At 43.6% G+C, this 21089-nt stretch overlaps 1 protein-coding gene across 1 annotated transcript in view; it reads left to right on the top strand.

Moving 5' to 3' along the window:
* WDFY3 (WD repeat and FYVE domain containing 3) overlaps positions 1-21089 on the top strand; it is a 238858-nt gene that overhangs the window by 156999 nt on the left and 60770 nt on the right. The window contains exons 34-39 of the mRNA XM_045018580.1: positions 119-298; positions 6612-6845; positions 8742-8841; positions 11292-11452; positions 13236-13465; positions 14149-14258. Of these exons, the coding sequence (XP_044874515.1) occupies positions 119-298; positions 6612-6845; positions 8742-8841; positions 11292-11452; positions 13236-13465; positions 14149-14258 (1015 nt within the window). The remainder of the gene's footprint in view (positions 1-118; positions 299-6611; positions 6846-8741; positions 8842-11291; positions 11453-13235; positions 13466-14148; positions 14259-21089) is intronic.

The raw sequence follows: 21089 nt of genomic DNA, 5'->3' as shown, positions 1-21089 counted from the left end.
CTGCATTTTTCAGGACCATAACTACAACGTTAAGTGAGGAGTTACTGTACTTTAGAAAGAGAGTTCTTTTTTAACTATTGCCATCTACAATAATTTTTGCAATTTCTTTTCAACGTAGCCTTGGCAGTCAGAGGAAGAAGGCTCTTGGCTTCGAGAATATCCGGTCACTTTGATGCAGTTCTTTCGATATTTGTATCACAATGTTCCAGACCTGGCTTCAATGTGGATGAGCCCAGAGTTCCTGTGTGCATTGGCAGCAACCGTGTTTCCTTTCAACATCCGACCTTACTCTGAGATGGTAGGTAACTGAAAAATAGAATACACTCCAGCTAGGCTATTGAGTTTTCACTTGCCTGTCATTTCCCTCAAATGTTAGCCAGTAGACAGCGTAGCCACAGTGAATAGGCTACAAGTTAAAGACTTCTTCATAAGATAGAAGATAGGTATGTAGTGGTTGTTACAGCAGGGTCACATTATGCTTCTCTGAGTTCCTGTTGGCATTTCTTTTATGAACTCCATTTTTTAAAGGGATTGTTATCAATCTGAGATGGACTTTTATACCTAGATTCTTAGACCAAGAGCATGTTGTTTTTCACCATTTAAAGAAAATATGTTATGTCTAATTAGATGATTAAATTAATCAGGCCTCAATCTATAATATGAACAAATGACTAAAAAAACCTTAATGCTAAATTGGAGGTCAGTTGCTGCACAGTCTACTATGAAATTTCAGTCCATTGCTCTGGGGGAGATGTATGCATTTTATTGAATATTTGTCTTTGGTGCATTGTCTGAGATTTTAATGAATTTACCCTTTTCAGCACCCCTTCTGGGTAAGATGGGGCAATATTGGCCCCATTTCACAGGTAGGGAAACTGACACAAATAGCTTAATTTACTTGCCCAGGGTCAGAGAAGAAGCATGTGGTAAAGCCTGAAACTACAACCACAGTAAAAATAGCAATGTGGACAGCTGAGGCACAGCTTGGGTGTGTAGAGAGCTATGCGGAGTACAGACCCGAAGGGTTTGGGCATGTCTTTACTCCCCTAACAGTGCCTCGCTGTCTACACTGTTGTTTATACCCATGCAAAGAAGATATGCAGTGTATATACTCTACGCGCTGTTGTAAGGAGTGTGCAGTGTAGACGTACCCATAGATGTTACATTCCAACCTGAAGAGGAGGCAGGCGTTCCGGTGTTTGTGTTGCCTTCTTTACATGCCACTTGCTGGAATTTCCTCCTTGTTGGCTGCTTCACTCTGAATGTCACATTACAGATCACACCATTTTACTTACAGAGCAGTAAGGGAAAGGAAAAGAGTGATTATCCATGGCTGATGTTGTAGCACAGTTTTATTGATTGAAATGTTGACAAAAATATAACCAGAGCTGTGAAGAAATTTAATGGAGAATAATATCCCTTCACAAACTACTTCTAGTAGATACAGCTATTGACATAATGTCTCCATACCAGGTATAGGCACAGAGTTGGAAATGTACAGACTAGTGTGTCTTTTTGAAATAGGTGCACTCATAATTCATTCACTTCAACTGATTTGTTCAGTTAACATGAGCTGAAAATATATTGCATATAGCAGCATGCTAATTATGAAATTATAAGTCTTGTAAATTACTTTACAGAAAACAGATTGCTAATTGTGAAATTACAGTTCTCTTACCTTTTTCCCATTGAAGGCATGATGGAAATAAAATATCTGTAAGGTTGTTTAGAATAAGAGGAATGATTTGGTGTATAATATGGGGAAATGTTGGAATAGTAGGAAAATATTTCTGCCCAACTCCTTTGTGATCTTAAGTTAACTTGAAAAACCTGAATAGTGTCTATGGATAGTAGTGAAAACAGTGCCTGTCAGTCTTTCAAAACTTAAATTTCCTTTAAGTAACAAATATGTATTATACTTTCCATATGTGCTTGATACTTAGCTAGAGTTAGAAATTTGTTCGCTTTTGGTAAATCTCAACGGTTGTCAAAAGACTACAGTTTGTACCCATTAATGAATTTAAGGTGGGGGTGGGGAAATCCTCCTAAACTGGAATGCCTCTCTTAGGGTACGTCTACACTACGGGATTATTCCGATTTTACAGAAACCGTTTTTTAAAACAGATTGTACAAAGTCGAGTGCACGCGGCCACACTAAGCACATTAATTCGGCGGTGTGCGTCCATGTACCGAGGCTAGCGTTGATTTCCTGAGCGTTGCACTGTGGGTAGCTATCCCATAGCTATCCCATAGTTCTCGCAGTCTCTCCCGCCCATTGGAATGCTGGGTTGAGATCCCAGTGCCTGATGGGGCAAAAAACATTGCCGCTGGTGCTTCTGGGTACAGCCTCACCCCTCCCTCCGTGAAAGCAGCAGCAGCCAACCGTTTTGCGCCTTTTTTTCCTGGGTGAACTGTGCAGACGCCATTCCACGGCAAGCATGGACCCTGCTGAGCTCAAGATAGCAATCATGGATGTTTTAAACACCTCGCGCATTCTCGTGCAGTCAATGCTGAACCGGGACCTGCAAAGCCAGGCGAGGAGGCGGCGGCTACGGCAGCGCGGCGACGAGAGTGATGAGGACATGGACACAGAATTCTGTCAAACTGCGGGCCCCTGCGCTTTGGAGATCATGCTGGTAATGGGGCAGGTTCTAGCCATTGAACGCCAATTTTGGGCCCGGGAAACAAGCACAGACTGGTGGGACCGCATAGTGTTGCAGGTGTGGGAGATTCCCATGGCTGCGAAACTTTCGCATGAGTAAGGGCACTTTCATGGAACTTTGTGACTTGCTTTCCCCTGCCCTGAAGCGCCAGAATACAAAGAAGAGAGCAGCCGTCACAGTTGAGAAGCGAGTGGCGATAGCACTGTGGAAGCTTGCAACGCCAGACAGCTACCGGTCAGTCAGGAATCAATTTGGAGTGGGCAAATCTACTGTGGGGGCTGCTGTGATGCAAGTAGCCAAAGCAATCACTAAGCTGCTGCTACAAAAGATTGTGACTCTGGGAAATGTGCAGGTCATAGTAGATGGCTTTGCTGCAATGGGATTCCCTAGCTATGGTGAGGCGATAGATGGAACCCATATCCCTGTCTTGGCACCGGAGCACCAGGGCACCCATACATAAACCGCAAGGGGTACTTTTCCATGGTGCTGCAAGCACTGGTGGATCACAAGGGACGTTTCACCAGCATCCACGTGGGATGGCCGGGAAGGGTTCATGACGCTCACGTCTTCAGGAACACTACTCTGTTTAAACAGCTGCAGCAAGGGAATTACTTCCCAGACCAGAAAATAACAGTTGGGGATGTTGAGATGCCTGTCGTTATCCTGGGGGACCCAGCCTACCCCTTGATGCCATGGCTCATGAAGCCACACACAGGCAGCCTGGACAGTAGTCAGGAGCTGTTCAACTACAGGCTGAGCAAGTGCAGAATGGTGGTAGAATGTGCATTTGGCCGTTTAAAGGCGCGCTGGTGCACATTACTGACTCGCTCAGACCTCAGCCAAACCAATGTCCCCTTTGTTATTGCTGCTTGCTGTGCGCTCCACAATCTCTGTGAGAGTAAGGGGGAGACCTTTATGGCGGGGTGGGAGGCTGAGGCAAATCACCTGGCAAATCACCTACGCACAGCCAGATACCAGGGCGATTAGAAGAGCACACCAGGAAGCAATGCGCATCAGAGAAGCTTTGAAAACCAGTTTCATCACTGGCCAGGGTACAGTGTGACTGTTCTGTTTGTTTCTCCTTGATGAAACCTCCCCCCCTTGATTGACTCATTCCCTGTAACCCACCCACCCCCTCCCTTCGATCACAGCTTGCTTTCTAAGGAAATAAAGTCACTCTCGTTTTAAAAATCATGAATTCTTTATTAATTAATTATAAAAAGAGGGAGAGAACTGAGAAGGTAGCCCAGGTGGGGTTTGGGAGGAGAATAGTAGGGAAGGAAAAGGCCCGCTAAAAAAATTTCATAATAATGAGAGCCTTTTGGTTGGGCTGTCCACTGGGGTGGAGTGGGTGGGTGCACGGAGCCTACCCCCACGAGTTCTTACTCGTCTGCCGGGTGAGGAGGCTAAGGAACATGGTGAGGGGGTAGGGTGGTTATACAGGGGCTGCAGCAGCACTCTGTGATCCTGCTGCCTTTCCTGAAGCTCCACCATACGCCGGAGCATGTCAGTTTGATCACGCAGCAGCCCCAGAGTTGCATCCCGCCACCTGTGATTTTCCTGCCGCCACCTCTCATCTCGAGCGTCCCTCCTGTCCTCACGTTCGTCCCTCCTGTCCTCATGGTCACTGGCATCTTTCCTGTACTTTGCTACCACGTCCTTCCACTCATTCATTCAGATGAGCTCTTTCATTGTGGGTCACTTCCATGATTTCCGAAAACATTTTTTCTCGCATCTTTTTTTTCCGCTGCCTTATCTGAGATAGCCTTCGGGACGGAGTAGGGAGGCTTGAAAAATTTGCAGCTGCATGAGGGAGGGAAAAAAGGGAGAGAAGTATTTAAAAAGATACATTTTAGAGAACAATGGTCATACTCTTTCATGGTGAACAACACTATTCACCTTACATAGCACATGTGTCTTCACTACAAGGTCACATTTTGCATCTTAATGTTGAGTGCCTGCGGCTTTGGTGTTACCGTTGAGTGCTGCTTCTTTCCTGCTAACGTGCAGCAGCAGAAACCACCCCGTGGCTGGCATCATGGAAGATCACTGCTAAACACCCCCCTTTCCCCCGCCCCAACCGCGTGGCTGGTAGCAGGAAAGATCCCTGCTAGCCAAACGCGGAAAAGCTCAGCGCCAATCGCTCCCTCCCTCTCCCCCCGCTTGGCTACCTGCAGGGAAGGATTTCTTTTAAGCCACAGGCAAACAGCCCAGTAGGAATGGCCATCTCTGTCCCCTTACTTAAATTCCTGAATTTCAACCAGGTTACCATGAACGATATCACTCTCCTGAGGATAACACAGCGAGATAAAGAACAGATGTTGCTTGAATGCCAGCAATCACCGGGACCATACGCAGCTAGGCTTTGTCATGCAATGATACCAGATTACTTGCTACATTCATGGCGTGGTCAAGTGTCCTACCATGGAGGACGGAATAAAGTAGCGCTGCCCAGAAACCTTCTGCAAAGGCTTTTGGAGTACTTCCAGGAGACCTTCATGGAGATGTCCCTGGAGGATTTCCGCTCCATCCCCAGACATGTTAACAGACTTTTCCAGTAACTGTACTGGCCACGAATGCATCCCAAGTCCTCAAGGCAAATTAATCATTAAAAAATGCTTGCTTTTAAACCATGTCTTATATTTACAAGGTACACTCACCAGAGGTCCCTTCCATGGCTTCATTGTCTGGGATAGTTGCTTGGGAGGGCTGGGAGGGTAATTCCGTCAGGGTGAGAAAAAACTCCTGACTGTTGGGGTGAACGGAGTGCTGTGTGCTCTCTGCAAGCTCGTCCTCCTCTTCCTCCTCATCTTCCCCGTCTGCAGAATCCTCAGCCATGGCTGCGATTACCACCCCCACCTCGGAATCCACGGACAGAGGTGGGGTACTGGTGGCAGACCCCCCTAGAATTGCATGCAGCTCAGCATAGAAGCGGCATGTTTTTGGCCCTGCCCCAGACTTTCCGTTTGCTTTTTTGGTTTTCTGGTAGGCTTGTCTGAGCTCCTTAACTTTCACACAGCACTGTACTGAGTCCCTGGTGTGGCCTCTCTGCATCATGGCCTTGGAAATTTTTTCAAATGTTTTTTCATTTTGTCTTTTGGAACGGAGTTCTGTTAGCACGGAATCCTCTCCCCATACAACGATCAGATCCAGTACCTCCCGTGCGGTCCATGCTGGAGCTCTTTTTTGAGTCTCAGGAGACTGCATTATTACCTGTGCTGATGAGCTCTGCGTGGTCACCTGTGCTGATGAGCTCTCCACGCTGGCCAAACAGGAAATGAAATTCAAAAGTTTGCGGGGCTTTTCCTGTCTACCTGGCCAGTGCATCCGAGTTCAGATGGCTTTCCAGAGTGGTCACAATGGTGCACTGTGGGATAGCTCCCGGAGGCCAATACTGTCGAATTGCGGCCACACTAACCCTAATCCAACATGGCAATACCAATTTGAGCGCTACTCCCCTCGTCGGGGAGGAGTACAGATATCAGTTTTAAGAGCCCTTTATTTCGATATAAAGGGCTTCGTTGTGTGGACGGGTGCAGCATAAAATCGGTTTAACGCTGCTAAATTCGGTATAAACGCGTAGTGTAGACCAGGCCTTAGATTGTATTTAAAGTTCATTATTAGGAATCTTGCTATGTTGCTCATATAGTTTTGGTGTAATAGTACACTACAAGGAACTCTTTCACCATTGCCATGATACCCTTCATTATCACAGAAGCATGTGTGTATTTATGTATATGTATATATTTTTTAAAAAAAAGAGAGAGCTGGGAAGTTCATCCTGTTTCACACTGAGAATGACCATCTTTCAAAAAAGGTATCTTCAGAGAAACAGAATTATGGGGTAAATAAATAACTCTAACATACAATAATATGGAACAAAACCAGTAGCAATTAAGGAAATAATGGCAAAGTTATAGACTTTTAACATGTTGATTTTTTTCACAGGTTACTGATCTTGATGATGAAGTTGGATCCCCAGCTGAAGAGTTCAGAGCATTTGCAGCCGACACTGGCATGAACAGGAGCCAATCAGAGTACTGCAATGTGGGCTCCAAGACCTACCTAACCAACCATCCTGCCAAGAAGTTTGTGTTTGACTTCATGCGTGTGCTCATAATCGATAACCTCTGCCTCACACCTGCTAGCAAGCAGACTCCACTGATAGACCTCCTGCTAGAGGTAGGACTGCTATTTTCCTGCTCTTTTTACAGAGTAAACTTCATATTAAACTTTTTTCGTATGCGGTTGCTTTTTGAGGCTGTAATAAATGTTCTTCAAGTGATTGCTCATGTCAATTCCAGTTAGGTGTGTGCATGCGCCGTGTGCAGGGATGTCGGAAACTTTTCGCCCTAGCAGCTACCCCACTTCAGTTCCTTCTTACCGCCCATGACGGTTGTTGGAACAGTGGTCTCTTGTTTCTCAAGTGCTCCACTAATCCCTATCTTTCTCTTAGTAGTTACCCCTTCCCCCCACTGCGTTCCCCTCCAGGAAATCTGCAGGGCTGCCACATGGGCCTTGGTACACACCTTCACGTCCCACTACACCATCGTTCAGCACTCTTGGGATGATGCGGCCTTTGGCAGAGTGATTCTTCAATCTGCGGTTCCTTGACTCCAACCCCACCTCTGAGGTAAGGCGTGGGAGTCACCTAACTGGAATTGATATGAGCAATCACTTGAAGAAAAAATGGTTACTTACCTTTCTGTAACTGTTGTTCTTCGAGATGTGTTGCTCATATCTATTCCATTCCCCCCCCCCACCTTCCCTTCTGTCGGAGTAGCCGGCAAGAAGGAACTGAAGTGGGGTCGGGCCAGCAGGGTCTTATATAGAATGCCATATCGGCGCCACTCCAGGGGGCTCCCCAGCCAGCCCAACGGTAGCGTAGCTGCTAGGGCGAAAAGTTTCCGACATCCCTGCACACCTAGCTGGAATAGATTTGAGCAACACATCTCGAAGAACAACAGTTACAGAAAGGTAAGTAACCGTTTTTTGAATATCAGGACTACTGTTGATTTATAGAATGGCTTTAAATTGTCATTTAACATCCACCAATGGAGTTTAGAGACACTTTACGTACTCATGTTTTTTAATGTTTTTTTTGTTTGTTTTTGTTTTTGCTCTCCATTGTTTAATACCTTGAAGCTTAAAAATAACTTAAGAGATACAATCCCAGTCAAGCATGGAGAGATTTAAAAGGCATCCATATGTAGGTGGTAATTGATTATTTAAGCTGATGAGCTGGCTCAGACAGTGTGGCATGGTGGGGAAGGGTACTGATATTATAGTCCTGGGGTACGCCAACAGAGAGAGAAGGCAGAAAACATTCAGCTAGGTAGGATTAGCAATGTACTGTAATAAAACTGTTGCCTCTTGAGCTGGTAGAAAAAGAGGCCTTGTATGCAGTGTCACTTTCCATAACCGTCATGGTTTCTCTGTGTGAGCTTCAGAAGTGTGTTTGTGTAGCTATCCCAAAGCTAATATTGAAATAAAATAAAAAAGTCTCTTGGGTTTATATATTCATTCAAATAGTTAATTTAAGTGTGACATACACTAGTGGGCGCCAGTGTGAGCTAAGGAAATAAGTCTATTTTTCCCATTACAAATATCGTAACAAATTATTTGTTAATATTTTAGTAGTTTCTGTTACAGAGAAAATAGGCTGGCAAACCAGAAATCTGTCTTATGGAAATCCAAAATAACACTCGCTCTATTCAGTATAAAATGATACCGTGCAACCCATGGATTGAACTCCATCCTTAAACTTAAATTAAAGCCACTGCTATAAAAGTAAGGCATGGTGAGTCTAGTCCAAGAGCCTTAAAAGTCAGAAATGGGGGAAAGATCATCCAGTCCCTCTCTTTCCAAAGCTGGATGGGTGCCAGTCATATGTGTTCCAGAAAATTAGATGTTTTTATTTATAACAAATAAATAATTGATAACCTCCTTAGATTTCATGTACCTAACAAGGTGAAAATTTCCGTGGAGTAACCATCGTTGTCAGAATATGGTATCGCTTTCTGTTCTGCAACTCTTTCCTTAAAGCAGCTTTCTCTACCTATTGATTATGTGTTGTAGGCTTCCCCTGAAAGATCAACAAGGACACAGCAGAAAGAGTTTCAGACTTACATTTTGGACAGCGTGATGGACCACTTACTTGCAGCTGATGTTTTATTGGGTAATTTCGTATTTCCTTTTCATTTATTGATGCACATGTCATCCATTCTCCATTACCAAAGCCAACATCAGTCTTCGGTCGTTTTGTTTTTGTTTTTAATTTCTTCTTCCTCCTTTCCTTAAGATTTGTTTCTCCTTATCTTCTGTATCTTTTTGTCCCATGATATGTAAGGGGATATATTACTTTTCTTACACTCATGACAGCAAATCTCCATCATGCCCAATCTGTGAACCATTAAGAGTTCAAAAAGTGTTATACGGGTGAAGTATGTTTTACAATTATGAACAAAAAAAAATTTGGCTGAGAAAGGAGGCAAGAGGAAATGGGACTGAATTTTATCATCCCTGCCCTGCAGCATCAATTATGCCCTCTTCCCCTCAACAGAGGGCTTGCCCTTCCCCTAGTTTTAGTCGTGGCTGGGGCTTAGATTGCTAAAAGTTGGCCTTTTTTCCTTTCCCATCTCTTATTATTTTATTTATATTACTGCAACAGCCAAGAGAACTCTGTGGGATTAGAGCCTCCTTGTGAAGGACCTGAGCAAACACAACAGGGCACTGTCCTTTTCCCTGAAAAGCTTGTTATCTAGATGGCAGTAGGAAGGACTGACAGAGGAGAGGCAGATGATCATTGAGATGGCTCTGAGACTAGTGCAGGGAAGTCACTGCTCAGATGCCCAGTTTGAGTTCATGCTCATCGGCTGAACTCCCTAGGAATTCTTACTTTGCCCTATTCCCCAATCCCTCCTCCGTGGCCAAACTTGGATCTCTGAGGCCTTTGTGGGTTTTCTGCTTAACTCCTCTAGCTCCTCTCACCTCTTTTGGGTGAGACTGAAGTTCTCCCCTGTCCTTTCCTTTCCTCCTAGTCTGGTGTTAGGAGTGTCAGAAAAGAACAAATTTGTCACTGTCCCCTGCTCACCAATTGCAGATTTTGTGGAGGTTGTTATTAAAAATGGCAGCAGCCTATTAGTCAAGTGTTGCTTCTTTTTTCCATGGTTATTGTTTATGAAGTCATCTGCAGGGGATAGTATCTTCTTTTGGAACCAGAGAGAATGGAGTCAAGTATCAGAGGGGTAGCCGTGTTAGTCTGGTTCTGTAAAAGCAGCAAAGAATCCTGTGGCACCTTATAGACTAACAGACGTTTTGCAGCATGAGCTTTCGTGGGTGAATACCCACTTCTTCAGATGCAAGTCTGACTGTTGTTGTAAACTAAGCTCTGTTATTTGTTAGGAAATGGTTGTGTTTAGCACTAGTTTAATATGAACAATATCAATATTACAGTCTACAGAACAATTTCTAGTAAATAGTACACGCCATCTGAAAGTCCGCAGCTCCCTACATGCATTCATCTTCAAATTCTTATTCCTTCTCGGAATCTGTGTCAGCAGATGTACATCCTGCTGAGAACTCAGACTTAGAATTATTATTCCTGTCATGAGGAAGAAACCCACACAAGCATATATTTTGGCTGTATGTGTTCTTTGTTTTTTAACAGTGTGTGTGTTCATGTGCAAATGAAGTATAGGTGTTCATGTTAGCAGGCGAATACACACACCATTGGGCATTAGACAAAATACAGATATACCTTCTGACTATAAATTTAATGTATCAAATTAACTTGGTGGTAGTTAGTATTACAGTAGAAATTTTGGGTCCCCAGTGCTAGGTGCTGAGTATGAGTAAGAGAGAAATATAGAGGTGCATCATTCATGGAGATTTAGTGCCTTCCTTTGGGAGAATCCTCAAATGATGGATAGGAGGTCTCCATGCTTAAGGAACCATCTCTTGATGGGAACAGTCTTACCAAATATTCTCCTATCTGAATTTCCTTCTTTGGAAAAATGTTATTGAGGAGGTTGTGGTGAGGCAACTGACTGGAGGCCTCAGATTTCCTTAAATCTTTTCAGTAGCTTTAGACTTGGGTATGGCATGGCTGTTGTGCTGATCTTGTTAGCCATCATGCTCCAGAAGGTGAACAAAACCAGGTGTCCATGATGCTTCTCTTATATCAGACCAATAACGGATACAAAAGGTCATGTTATTGACTTCATGAGCTCAGTCATGAGCACAAGGAATTGTACTTGTGTGCCTCTGCTCCAGTTGGTGGAGTAAAGCCTTACTCAACAAATATTAACACATCCTTTAATATGCTCATATGGCATTGTTTTTCTTCTTTCCTTGTTTTGGTCTGTGATTAAAAATATGCCTTCAGTGCCCACTTCACATTGTCACTATTACAGTTCAATAAATATCTTGCATACAACGTTAAGCTCCTTTTGTTTGACAAACAATTCCAGGTAGCGTTTCATTCAAATGACTGTAGCACTTTCTCCATGTTGCAGAATAAAGAAATTAGTCTTTAGAAAGCTATTGGGCGTGCTGAACACACGTAGGTGGTTGGAGAGGGGTTTTTTTGTTGCTGTTCAAATCATTTTGTTTTCTTTTGTAATTTAGGTGAAGATGCATCTCTGCCTATTACAAGTGGTGGCAGTTACCAGGTGCTGGTGAACAATGTATTTTATTTCACACAGCGTGTGGTGGATAAGCTTTGGCAGGGCATGTTCAACAAGGAATCCAAACTTCTTGTAGACTTCATCATTCAGCTAATTGCACAGGTAACAGTTCGTAGTAGTAGTAGTAGTAGTAGTACTGTAGTGATTATGGGCCCAAGTCATGGTCCAGGACTCCCCAGTGCTCTACAGACACAAAACAAAAGGGGTGGTCCCAGCCCCAGAGAGAGCATATTTGTTTAATTAGTTTTAAAAGATTGTCCAGAGCATTAGATGCACACTCACACTCTTTTATAGCTTGTAAATATCTAAAAAATAATTTAGGCTTTTTTGCATAATTTCATCTGCTGGTGCTGATTCTAAGGTGTGGTGTCTTTTGTAAGAGAATATTTTTAAAATACTGCGCACATTTTAAAATGGAGTTTAGCTTAATACAGGCAGTCCTCGGACTTACAACACAATTGGTTCCTGAAAATTGCGTTGTAAGGCGAAACGTCGTAACTCGGAACCTCAAGACAGTCCATTGCAGGACTGAGCGTCATAAAGTCGAAACCAATTGTCATAAGTTAAATCAGGGTGTCAATTCAGAAACGTAAGTGCTGTTTGTCGTAAATCAAACGTCGTACAGTTGAGGTCTGCCTGTATTTTGAAGGAAACTAGAACTTCCTTAGCCTGCAAAGCTTTTAAAGTTAATATAACATAAGCAGGAAAGTCAAGTTTTTAGTTTTCTCCCTTTGTGAGCCCTGTGCGGTCTTGCCTTGCAACTTGGACTGGCATAGTTTACCCCCCTTAACAGCAAGTATGGTGAAAGAAACGGTTGTCCACCGTATCTTTCTCTTTGGCAGTGTGATGATGATAAACGTGATATAAATGCCTAGATAAATGGAAACAACTCAGGACAAGATTTCCCCCTTCATCCCCAACATCTTGGGCCCTCCACACATTATTTGGCAGACTCTGTAGCTATATTATTGAAGATATGAACAATCTTAGGTGCCATTTTGCAAGCCCTTAGTGTGTGAAGATTCCAGAGAAATGTATTAGGCTGCTACATACCATAGGATTTGCAGGTTTGCGTACATAGTGTTTAGACATTTTCATGCCAAATGGGAGAGGAGACTAAAAGAGTAATGTAAGTTTTCTTGTTAGTGCTCGGTCTTTGGAAATGTATGGGCTTTTCTCCTCAGCCTTTTTCTTTTTTCTTTTCTTTTCTTTTCTTTTCTTTTCTTTTCTTTCTTCCCCCGTTTTTGAGTCTGCACCTTCATAGCATGACCTGTTGGTGTTTATATGTAGTAGGTCAGTGTTCTGATATGATATAATATTTTGATAGTAGGGTTGACTCATACACCTGTCTGAGTATGCTGTATTCATCTCTCTGGTGTCTGAGTGCCTGATGAAGAGAGAGGTCTTGTCTATTCTAGGGATATTTTCCCGATTATTCAGGCTTAAAACCATTACTCTGATACTGGGAACCATTTTTATAAGTGGATTAGTTAACTTGCTTTCAGATTAATTAGATTTAAAACTGTTATGAATTTGTGGGAGCTTTTCTGTAGTAAGATAAGTCCAAAGATTCCTCCTTCTCCTCTTCCACTGAATCTCATTGAGAAGCTTTTGTTGTGGAAATTAGAACACAGCATTTCAAAAAGTTACCATAGAACTTGCCATAAAACAAAATTCTTATCAGTCCATTTATCAGCATGACTTCAGTTCTCATTTCCAGGCAGGCAAAACATTAATACATATTGGGATTGAGCGGGGGAATTAATCAGTACAAAGATCTTTTAGTAAAATGAAAGTTTTTTGAAAAAATCAGTGTAGGATTTGAAGAAATAAGTTTGTGTGGAGATTTCTGACATTATATTAATTGTTTTGTACTTTCCATCAGTCAAAAAGAAGATCTCAGGGGTTATCACTGGATGCTGTTTATCACTGCCTGAATAGGACCATCTTGTATCAGTTCTCAAGGGCACACAAAACTGTCCCTCAGCAAGTTGCTCTCCTTGATTCCCTAAGGGTCCTTACAGTGAACAGAAACCTAATTCTGGGACCCGGGAACCATGATCAGGAGTTCATCTGCTGTCTAGCTCATTGCCTGATTAATCTGCATATGGGAAGGTAAGTGCCTCAGACTTAAATTCATCATACTAGAGTCAGTCTTGTACAGTTTCTTCTTCCTCTCTAAGCTATGGATGCTTATTGATGAATCACAAACAGTTGGCAAAATTGTGGGTATCTGTTTATAATGTTTGATGCCAGGAAAGTGCAAGATAACTGAAATGATTCATCTTGAACAAAATTACAATTGGGTAATACAGTCTGAGGGGTATAATCCTATCTCCTTTTCCACAACTATGTTAAGATATTGGTACATGAATATACCTTGTTCATCAGCCTTATTAAGCTTTAATAGTGTAAAATATCTGAATTTTCTGGATATTCATATTCTTCCAGTGAATTTTTTTTCCTGGTTTGTTCTTTGTATTTTATCTAAAGTCTCTTGAGTATTAATACCAGCAGAAATCTAATGCTTCCCGTTTTGATACTTGTCATTAATTTGAATTGTACAAGTTCCACCCTATATTTCCCTAGTTACTTTAGTAGAAAACCATGCCCTTCTTCATAAAACTGCAGCTCATAGTGAGGCTGCATATCCCCATGTCCCCAAAACAAGAGGGACCAGAAATATGTCTCTGCTCCTGTAGCAGTACACGTTGATTCAGTTTGATGATACCACAGAAAGATTAACCACTTCAGTTCTTAAACCTTATCTGCTTCTGTTCATTCTAAATTTATTGTAGCGGTGTTGATGGGTTTGGACTGGAAGCAGAAGCCAGGATGACCACTTGGCACATCATGATCCCCTCTGACATAGAACCAGATGGAGTCTACAATCAAGATATTAGCGAAGGTAATAAAAAAAGCAGCTCAACCTCAGATTTCTGTTAACACTAGATTCTTAAAATGTTCTTATTCTTCTCCTTCCCTTCCTCACCACCAGTCTTCTTCCCATTTTTTGGTGGGGGTGTTGGCAGAAGGAGACGGTGGTTATCTGAGCTGGTAAACATATCAAAAATGTAGAACACTTCACAGAAATATTGAGAAACATCCAGTGTCCGCTATCTATTTATCAAAACAGTAAGAACATTTCAGTCCCTTCCTGATATGGGTATAAAGGCCATTAAAAGTGTTAACAATACTAATTAGAAGCAAAATTTGTTTAGAGAGAGAGAGAGAGAGAGAGAGAGAGAGGCTAGTCCAATATGAATCGATAGTTTTGTGTATGTCAGCTAGATCTTGGTAAACAGAGGTAAGAAATAACTAGGGTTAGGCATGAGGTATATAATTCAGTGAAAACAGCAGGATCTGGAAATTAGCTACCAACTTGGTCCAGAGAGGGAAACTGGGATTATCACAGATGGGTGTTGAAAAGCACTAAAGAGAGTAGGTAGGATGCATAAGAAGCAGGTAGGAGAGAAGAACCAAAGAGCCCCTAATCATACATGAAGAAAAGAAACAGGAGAAATAGGAAGATATGAAAGAAGCAGTTTTAGGAATAAGGGACATCAGGGTAAAAGTTAAGTTCACAGTCAATCCTTATCCCAGAGAGAGAGTGGCCACCCCATTCCTGTTCTGTACCCTTCTTAGTGTTCACCAGGATCAGTTTGAGAGAACCAACCCTTAGAGGAGAAGATTCAGTGAGGTGAGCATTTCTAGTTTCATGAAGGTTATATACATTATTACATAGACAAAAAACTATGCTAAAAGAACATTGGTAAGGTTGCAAAGTCAAAGATTCAAAAGTTAAGAAATGTCAGAGTTTAAGGTTGTACGTGCAACCTTAATTCCACCCCCTTTTGCATATACATTATGATAGTTTTTTATTACATTTTTCCACAGGACTCCTGCCTCATTCAGTGAACAGAATGGACAGTGCTCAGTGAATGAGCAGCTATTCAGTATTTTGTTTTTCCTCATTGTTCAGTGTGTGTGACCCTAGGCCTTATTTACTGCATATTATTCAAATCTTCCTCTGAAGACAGCATTACTGGTTTTCTCATGTTTTTTTCCCCCTAAGGACTCATTGCATAGCATCTGAGTGTTTCACAAACATTAATTCTTCTCTGAGTGCTGGTCCCTATGGGTGTTCAGTACCAAGCAGAAGCATGAGGAATATAAGAGCGAATGCAAGAAGAGGGATAAATCTGTTGATGGATCCTTGAAAAAGAGTCTATCTTGCCCTTCTCTGACCGAGACTCCATGCCCTGGAATGGGTGTGCCCGGAGTTTGTAGAGAAAAGGCAGTACCCTGAAACCCACATAGTGAGGACCGTTAAGAACTCCAGTAAGGTCAGAAGGGATCATTTTCCCCCTGTTCTGACAGTACTTCCCCCACACAGATCTGTCACCTCCAAGAAGGCATATACTGTCCAGACAAAGCCCAAGACTATGGGCAGTTCACCAAAAGAGGACTCCCTATGCTCTCCTGGAGGACTTATTTATGTATGTGGCCCAAAGTCTCTGATTCTCTTAAAATCAATCCTGCTGCAGAAGGTCCCATCCCCTGCAATGCTGGTACCAGGAACAGGAGGATCGGCCTCATCCACTTAACTTTCCATCTTTGTGTAGTCCCAGTCAGCTGGAACTAGATCCCGCACCCCACCATTGGAACATGAGGAGTCTTATTCATCAGTTGCAAATGAGCCAGTACTGATGGTCTCTCCAGATACTCAAGGGAGAGCCATCAGCCCAGATGGGGCTTTGAGAGCCACTCTCCTTCCCTTGCATCCCCACCATCAGTAATTCTGACCCAGGGACCAATGGTATCCATTGTGAGGTTCATCTCCGTATCCCTGTGACCCATCCCATCATTCCTGTTGGGGCCCCGGGGACCTTTACTTCTTTCACCAGAATATGGGACCCAACATTCTGTGCCCAGAAGTGTTTGACACCATGTAAACAACGGTGGCCCCCACAGAATCAGCTGATGGAGGAGGATCGGCCAGAACCACCAATACCACCAGAGCTACCAGATTGATTTTCTTCATCCTCTGCATGTGAGACAGTATCACCAGCCTCCCCCTTACACCCAGATGATTTTAAACAGTACCAGGATCATTTCAGGAGAATTGCACATGCTCTCCAGTTTCCACTAGAGGAGATCCAGGATCTGGCACACAAGCTCCTGGATATCTTCCAGGCTACAATGTCCTCCAAATTGACATTCCTGATAAGAGGCCATCATGGAACCTACCAGAGTGATCAGGCACACTCTTGCCACCTATGCCCAGACCCCAAAGAGGGCTGAAAAACACTACTTTGTTGCCACCCAAGGAGTGGAATTCCTGTTTTCCTACCCTAATCCCAATTCCCTAATAGTCCAGGCAGTTACAAAAGAAGCCTGCTACACCAACCCAAATCCACTCCACCAGATAAAGATGCCAAATGACATAACCTATTCCAAAGGAATCTATTTTCTTCAGTTAGCATTCTGAACAGAAAACTTCCAAGCTTTGATGTTGAAGTATGGCTTCTTGAATTATAACAAGATTTTAGAGTTCATGAGCAAACTTCCTCAGGAATGCAGACCTAACTTTCAGGCCATTCTGGATGAGGAAAAGCTAGTAGTTAGTTCTTCCCTTCAGCCTTCCCTTGACACAGTGATAGGCTTCATGGCTGCAGGCCTCTGGGTTCCCAAAAAGGTCCAAACCACCACTGAGGACTTTCCCTTTGACAACAGCTACCTCTTTCAATGAATTGCTGCATACTCTCAAAGATTCACAAGCTACCCTCCTCTCTCTGGCTATTTATACTCCGGTACCCTCTAGAAAATACTCCAGGCCTCCTCTGCCTCAGCATTGACCACTGCCTTCTTCCTACAGATGATGTATGAACCTCCAAGAAATGTCCGATTAGGCACCTGACCCCGTCCTCTACTTTGCAGCTACATCTTAGAAGGTGTTTAGATGAGACATCTGTGAGTTGACAGCCAGTCTCCCTTGCCCACTGTCACACCCATTCTCCTAGTGTGACATGCTATTGCAATGGACAAGTGGGTCCTGGATATTCTATCAAATAGCTACATGGTAGAATGGCTCCCTCTCCTCCCCCCCCCTCCAAAAAAAAAAAGACAAAAACCTTCCTTGTCCCTTTTCAGGGACCCCCCCCTCATGGGAGGATTCTGAAACAGGAGTCAGACTGCCTTTTTCAATTGAGGGCAATAGAGACTATACCACCCTCTCACACAGAGAAGGACTTTAACTCTAGGTACTTCCTCATCCCCAAAAAGAAAGATGGCTGGAGGCCCATTCTGGACTTCAGACAATCGAATTTCTTCATACAACACTCAAAGTTCAGAATAACTGTACCACTCTGGCCTCTATAATACTCTCCATCAATTCAGGCAACTGGTATATAACCCTCAATTGGAAAGACATATTTTCATGTGGATGTTCGCCCCGCTCACAGACGATTTCTGTGCTTCGTAGTGAGCCAAGAACACTTTCACTACAGCATGCTCCCGTTCAGCCTCTGGGCTGCCCTATGGGTATTTACAAAAGTTGTTGCAGTGGTGGCCACTTACCTTCGCCTGGATGACCGGGCTGTTTGCTGGTCAGTTATGCCAGGAGGTGCATGCAACACCCACTATCTCATTTTAACTCTTTCATTCACTTGCAGTGTAAGCCAGTTTAGACAAGTCCATGTTCACACCAGACAAACCATAGAATTCATTGGGGTGAACTTGAATTCAGACATAGCGAGGGCCTGCTTACCTCAGGAACATTCCTTGCTATGAGGGATCTCATTGACCATCTTCACCTCAGACTTACAACCCTATTCTACCTGTTCCTGTTGGGCCACATGGTGGTGTGTACTTATGTCACTGTACTTACAGTGCCTTCAATCTGGTTATTGTCAATCTGTGCCTCAAAAAGGGACTCCTTGGATGAGAGAGTCTCTCTTCCTTGGGACATGTTGACATCGCTCATCTGCTGGGAGAACAAGGACAAAGTATGCCTGGTGTTCCCTTTCATTTCTGACCCACCTACAAATGCAGTCATCTTGGGTGCCTCCATACTAGGATGAGGAACACATCTTGGCAACCAAACAGGCCAAGGCTTCTGATCTCCTCAGGAATCCGGGATACATATCAACCTACTCAAGCTTTGAGCAGTTCACAAGGTATGTAAGATATTTCTACCCATCATTCAGTCCACCCACTTAGAGGTCAGATCAGACAGTATGGACCTCTTCTACCATATAAACAAGCAGAGAGGAGCAAGACGACTTTGCAGAGAAGTGGTCCACCTGTGGAACTGATGCATCAGGCAAGGAATCACCCTTTGAGCAGTACATATCTGAGGGGTGATGAATTCACTGGTGGACAGTCTCAGCAGTCTTTACAAACAGAACATGAGTGGGAACATCACCTGTCAAAAGCACAACACATCTTCCAACAATCAATGTTTCCATCTTGGGATCTCTTCGCATCCCGAGACAACAAAAAGCACTTGGCATACTGCTCCCAGGCGGCCCAAGGCCTCATTATCAGAAGGGATATCTTCCTGGTGCAGTGGTCAGAACCACTGATGTATGCCTTCCCTCCCATACCTTTGCTTCCTTGTGTACTCAGGAAGATCAAACTCAGTAGTGATCCTTATGGTGCCTTGGTGGCTGAAGCAAATCTGGTTTACCACCGTACTACAGCTAGCCTCTCACCCATGTATCTACCTGCCACCATTCTGGAGCCTGCTTTCCCAGAATGAGGGAACATTGAAGCCCAACATCTCTACAGCTGACAGCATCATTGTTGATGGACTACATGCATAGGGAGAGTATGCTATGAGGGAATTCAGTCCATCCTTAATAACAGCAGGAGAACCTCTACGTGGAAATGCTACTCTGCAAAATGGAAGCAATTCTCCCTTTGGTGCCAGCAGCATCACTTACATGCAGTGGCACTGGGCATTCCTGTCATTCTGGAGTATCTTCTCTCACTCAAGATGACCAGCTTATCAGTCGGCTCCCCACAGGTACATTTGGCAGCCATCAGCACTTCCCACCCCCAGATGGAGGGCTACCCAGTCTTTATTCACCGTATTACTGCAGAGTGACTGATGGCATCATAAGGACATTCTCTTCTGTTGCAAAACAAGTCCCTGTCTGGGATCTGAACCTCTTCCTCTGTGCACTCGTGAAACCACCATTTGAACTCTTGGCCTCCAGTTCCCTCCTTCACCTATCTATGAAAATTGCCTTCTTGATGGCAGTTACCTCTGCTAGAAGGGTTGGAGAGCTTGGGATCCTCATGGTGGACTTACCTTTTGCCGTTTTTCACAAGGTTTCTTTCTAACTACATCCAAAGTTCCTCCCTAAAGTTCCTTCTGAGTTTCACCTTAACAAGACTGTTCACGTTCCAGTGTTTTACCCCAAGCCTCACCACAATATAGGAGAGACAAGGCTTCATTCCTTGGATGTGTGCAGGGCTGTAGCCTTCTAACAGCATGGAACGGCTCCCTTTCAGAAGTCCCCAAGCTTGTCTGTCACCATTAGAAAGCTATCTCTTCCCAAAGGGTCTCTAAGTGGACTTCCTCCTGCATCATCCTTTGCTATGATCTCATGAAACCCCATCCTCCTCAAATTGTCAAGGCCCATTCTGTGAGAGCCGAAGCAGCATCAATAGCCTCCTTACAGGAAATCCCCCTCGCAGAGATTTGCAAAGCAGCTAGCCGGGGCTCCATACACAACTTCACCAGGCATTACGCATTAGTCCAAGCTATGGTTGGAAGGGGTAGTTCTTCGCCTCAGTGATTCCCCACTCCATGGTACAGCATACTTCCTTGCACCCTGATCCTCAACAAATACTGCTTGGGAGTTACCCACAGCGAATACCTATAGGGCCAGCAATCAAAGAAGAAAGAAAAAGTACTTGCCTTACAGTAACTCTTCAAGCTGTATGATCATGACCTGCCTTCCTTCCCTTCTGCTCGCATCATCGCGTGATTCATGGCAGAGTCAGAACCAGAGTGGTGGTCAGTTCCCACTGCCTTTTATGTCCTCGGCTGAAAGGACCAATAGACGCTAATATTGAAGAATTTCCTATTCTGGGTGCAGGAGCATATGCTTTCCCACAGTGAATACCCAGAAGGACCACACAACTTGAAGAATTCCAGTTACTATAAGGTAAGTAATCTTTCTTTTCCCAACATCTCAGTGAGAATAAAGAGTATTATCCCCATTTTACAAGATGGGGAGCTGAGGCATAGAGAGACTAAAGTCAGAAATATCCATTAATTTTTGATGGCCCTTTTGAGACACCTAGAACCTGATTGCTGTATGTTCAAAGCACATCTTCCATTGCTGTCCTGAATGCTCAGCACATCATACCCCAGGCTCTCAAATCAGGCATTGAGAAAATAAGAAACACATAATCAGTGATCTCCTGTGGAAAAGTTTGGTGCAAGTTACTTGCACAGTGTCACATTGGAACTCACTGTCAAAGGCAGGTATAGAATCCAGTTGTCCAGGGCAGCATTCAGCTGCCTTCACCATGAGATTATCCTTTTTCTTCCTGCAATCCCTTGCCTCCTTCTCTACACACCTTTCAACTTGTACAACAAATGAGGCAGGGAACTTATAGACAACAGCCTCCTTTACTAACACAGCTCTGATTCCTCTCCAGAGCAGGTCCATACTATGCATTGAATGAAGCAGGAGTCCTATGGAAATAAAAGTATGTGATC

The sequence above is a fragment of the Mauremys mutica genome, chromosome 5 (genome assembly GCF_020497125.1).
Source record: "Mauremys mutica isolate MM-2020 ecotype Southern chromosome 5, ASM2049712v1, whole genome shotgun sequence".
In the NCBI taxonomy this organism is placed as follows: Eukaryota; Metazoa; Chordata; order Testudines; family Geoemydidae; genus Mauremys; species Mauremys mutica.
Note: the sequence above shows the minus strand (reverse complement) of the source record. Positions and strands in the feature narration are given on the sequence as shown.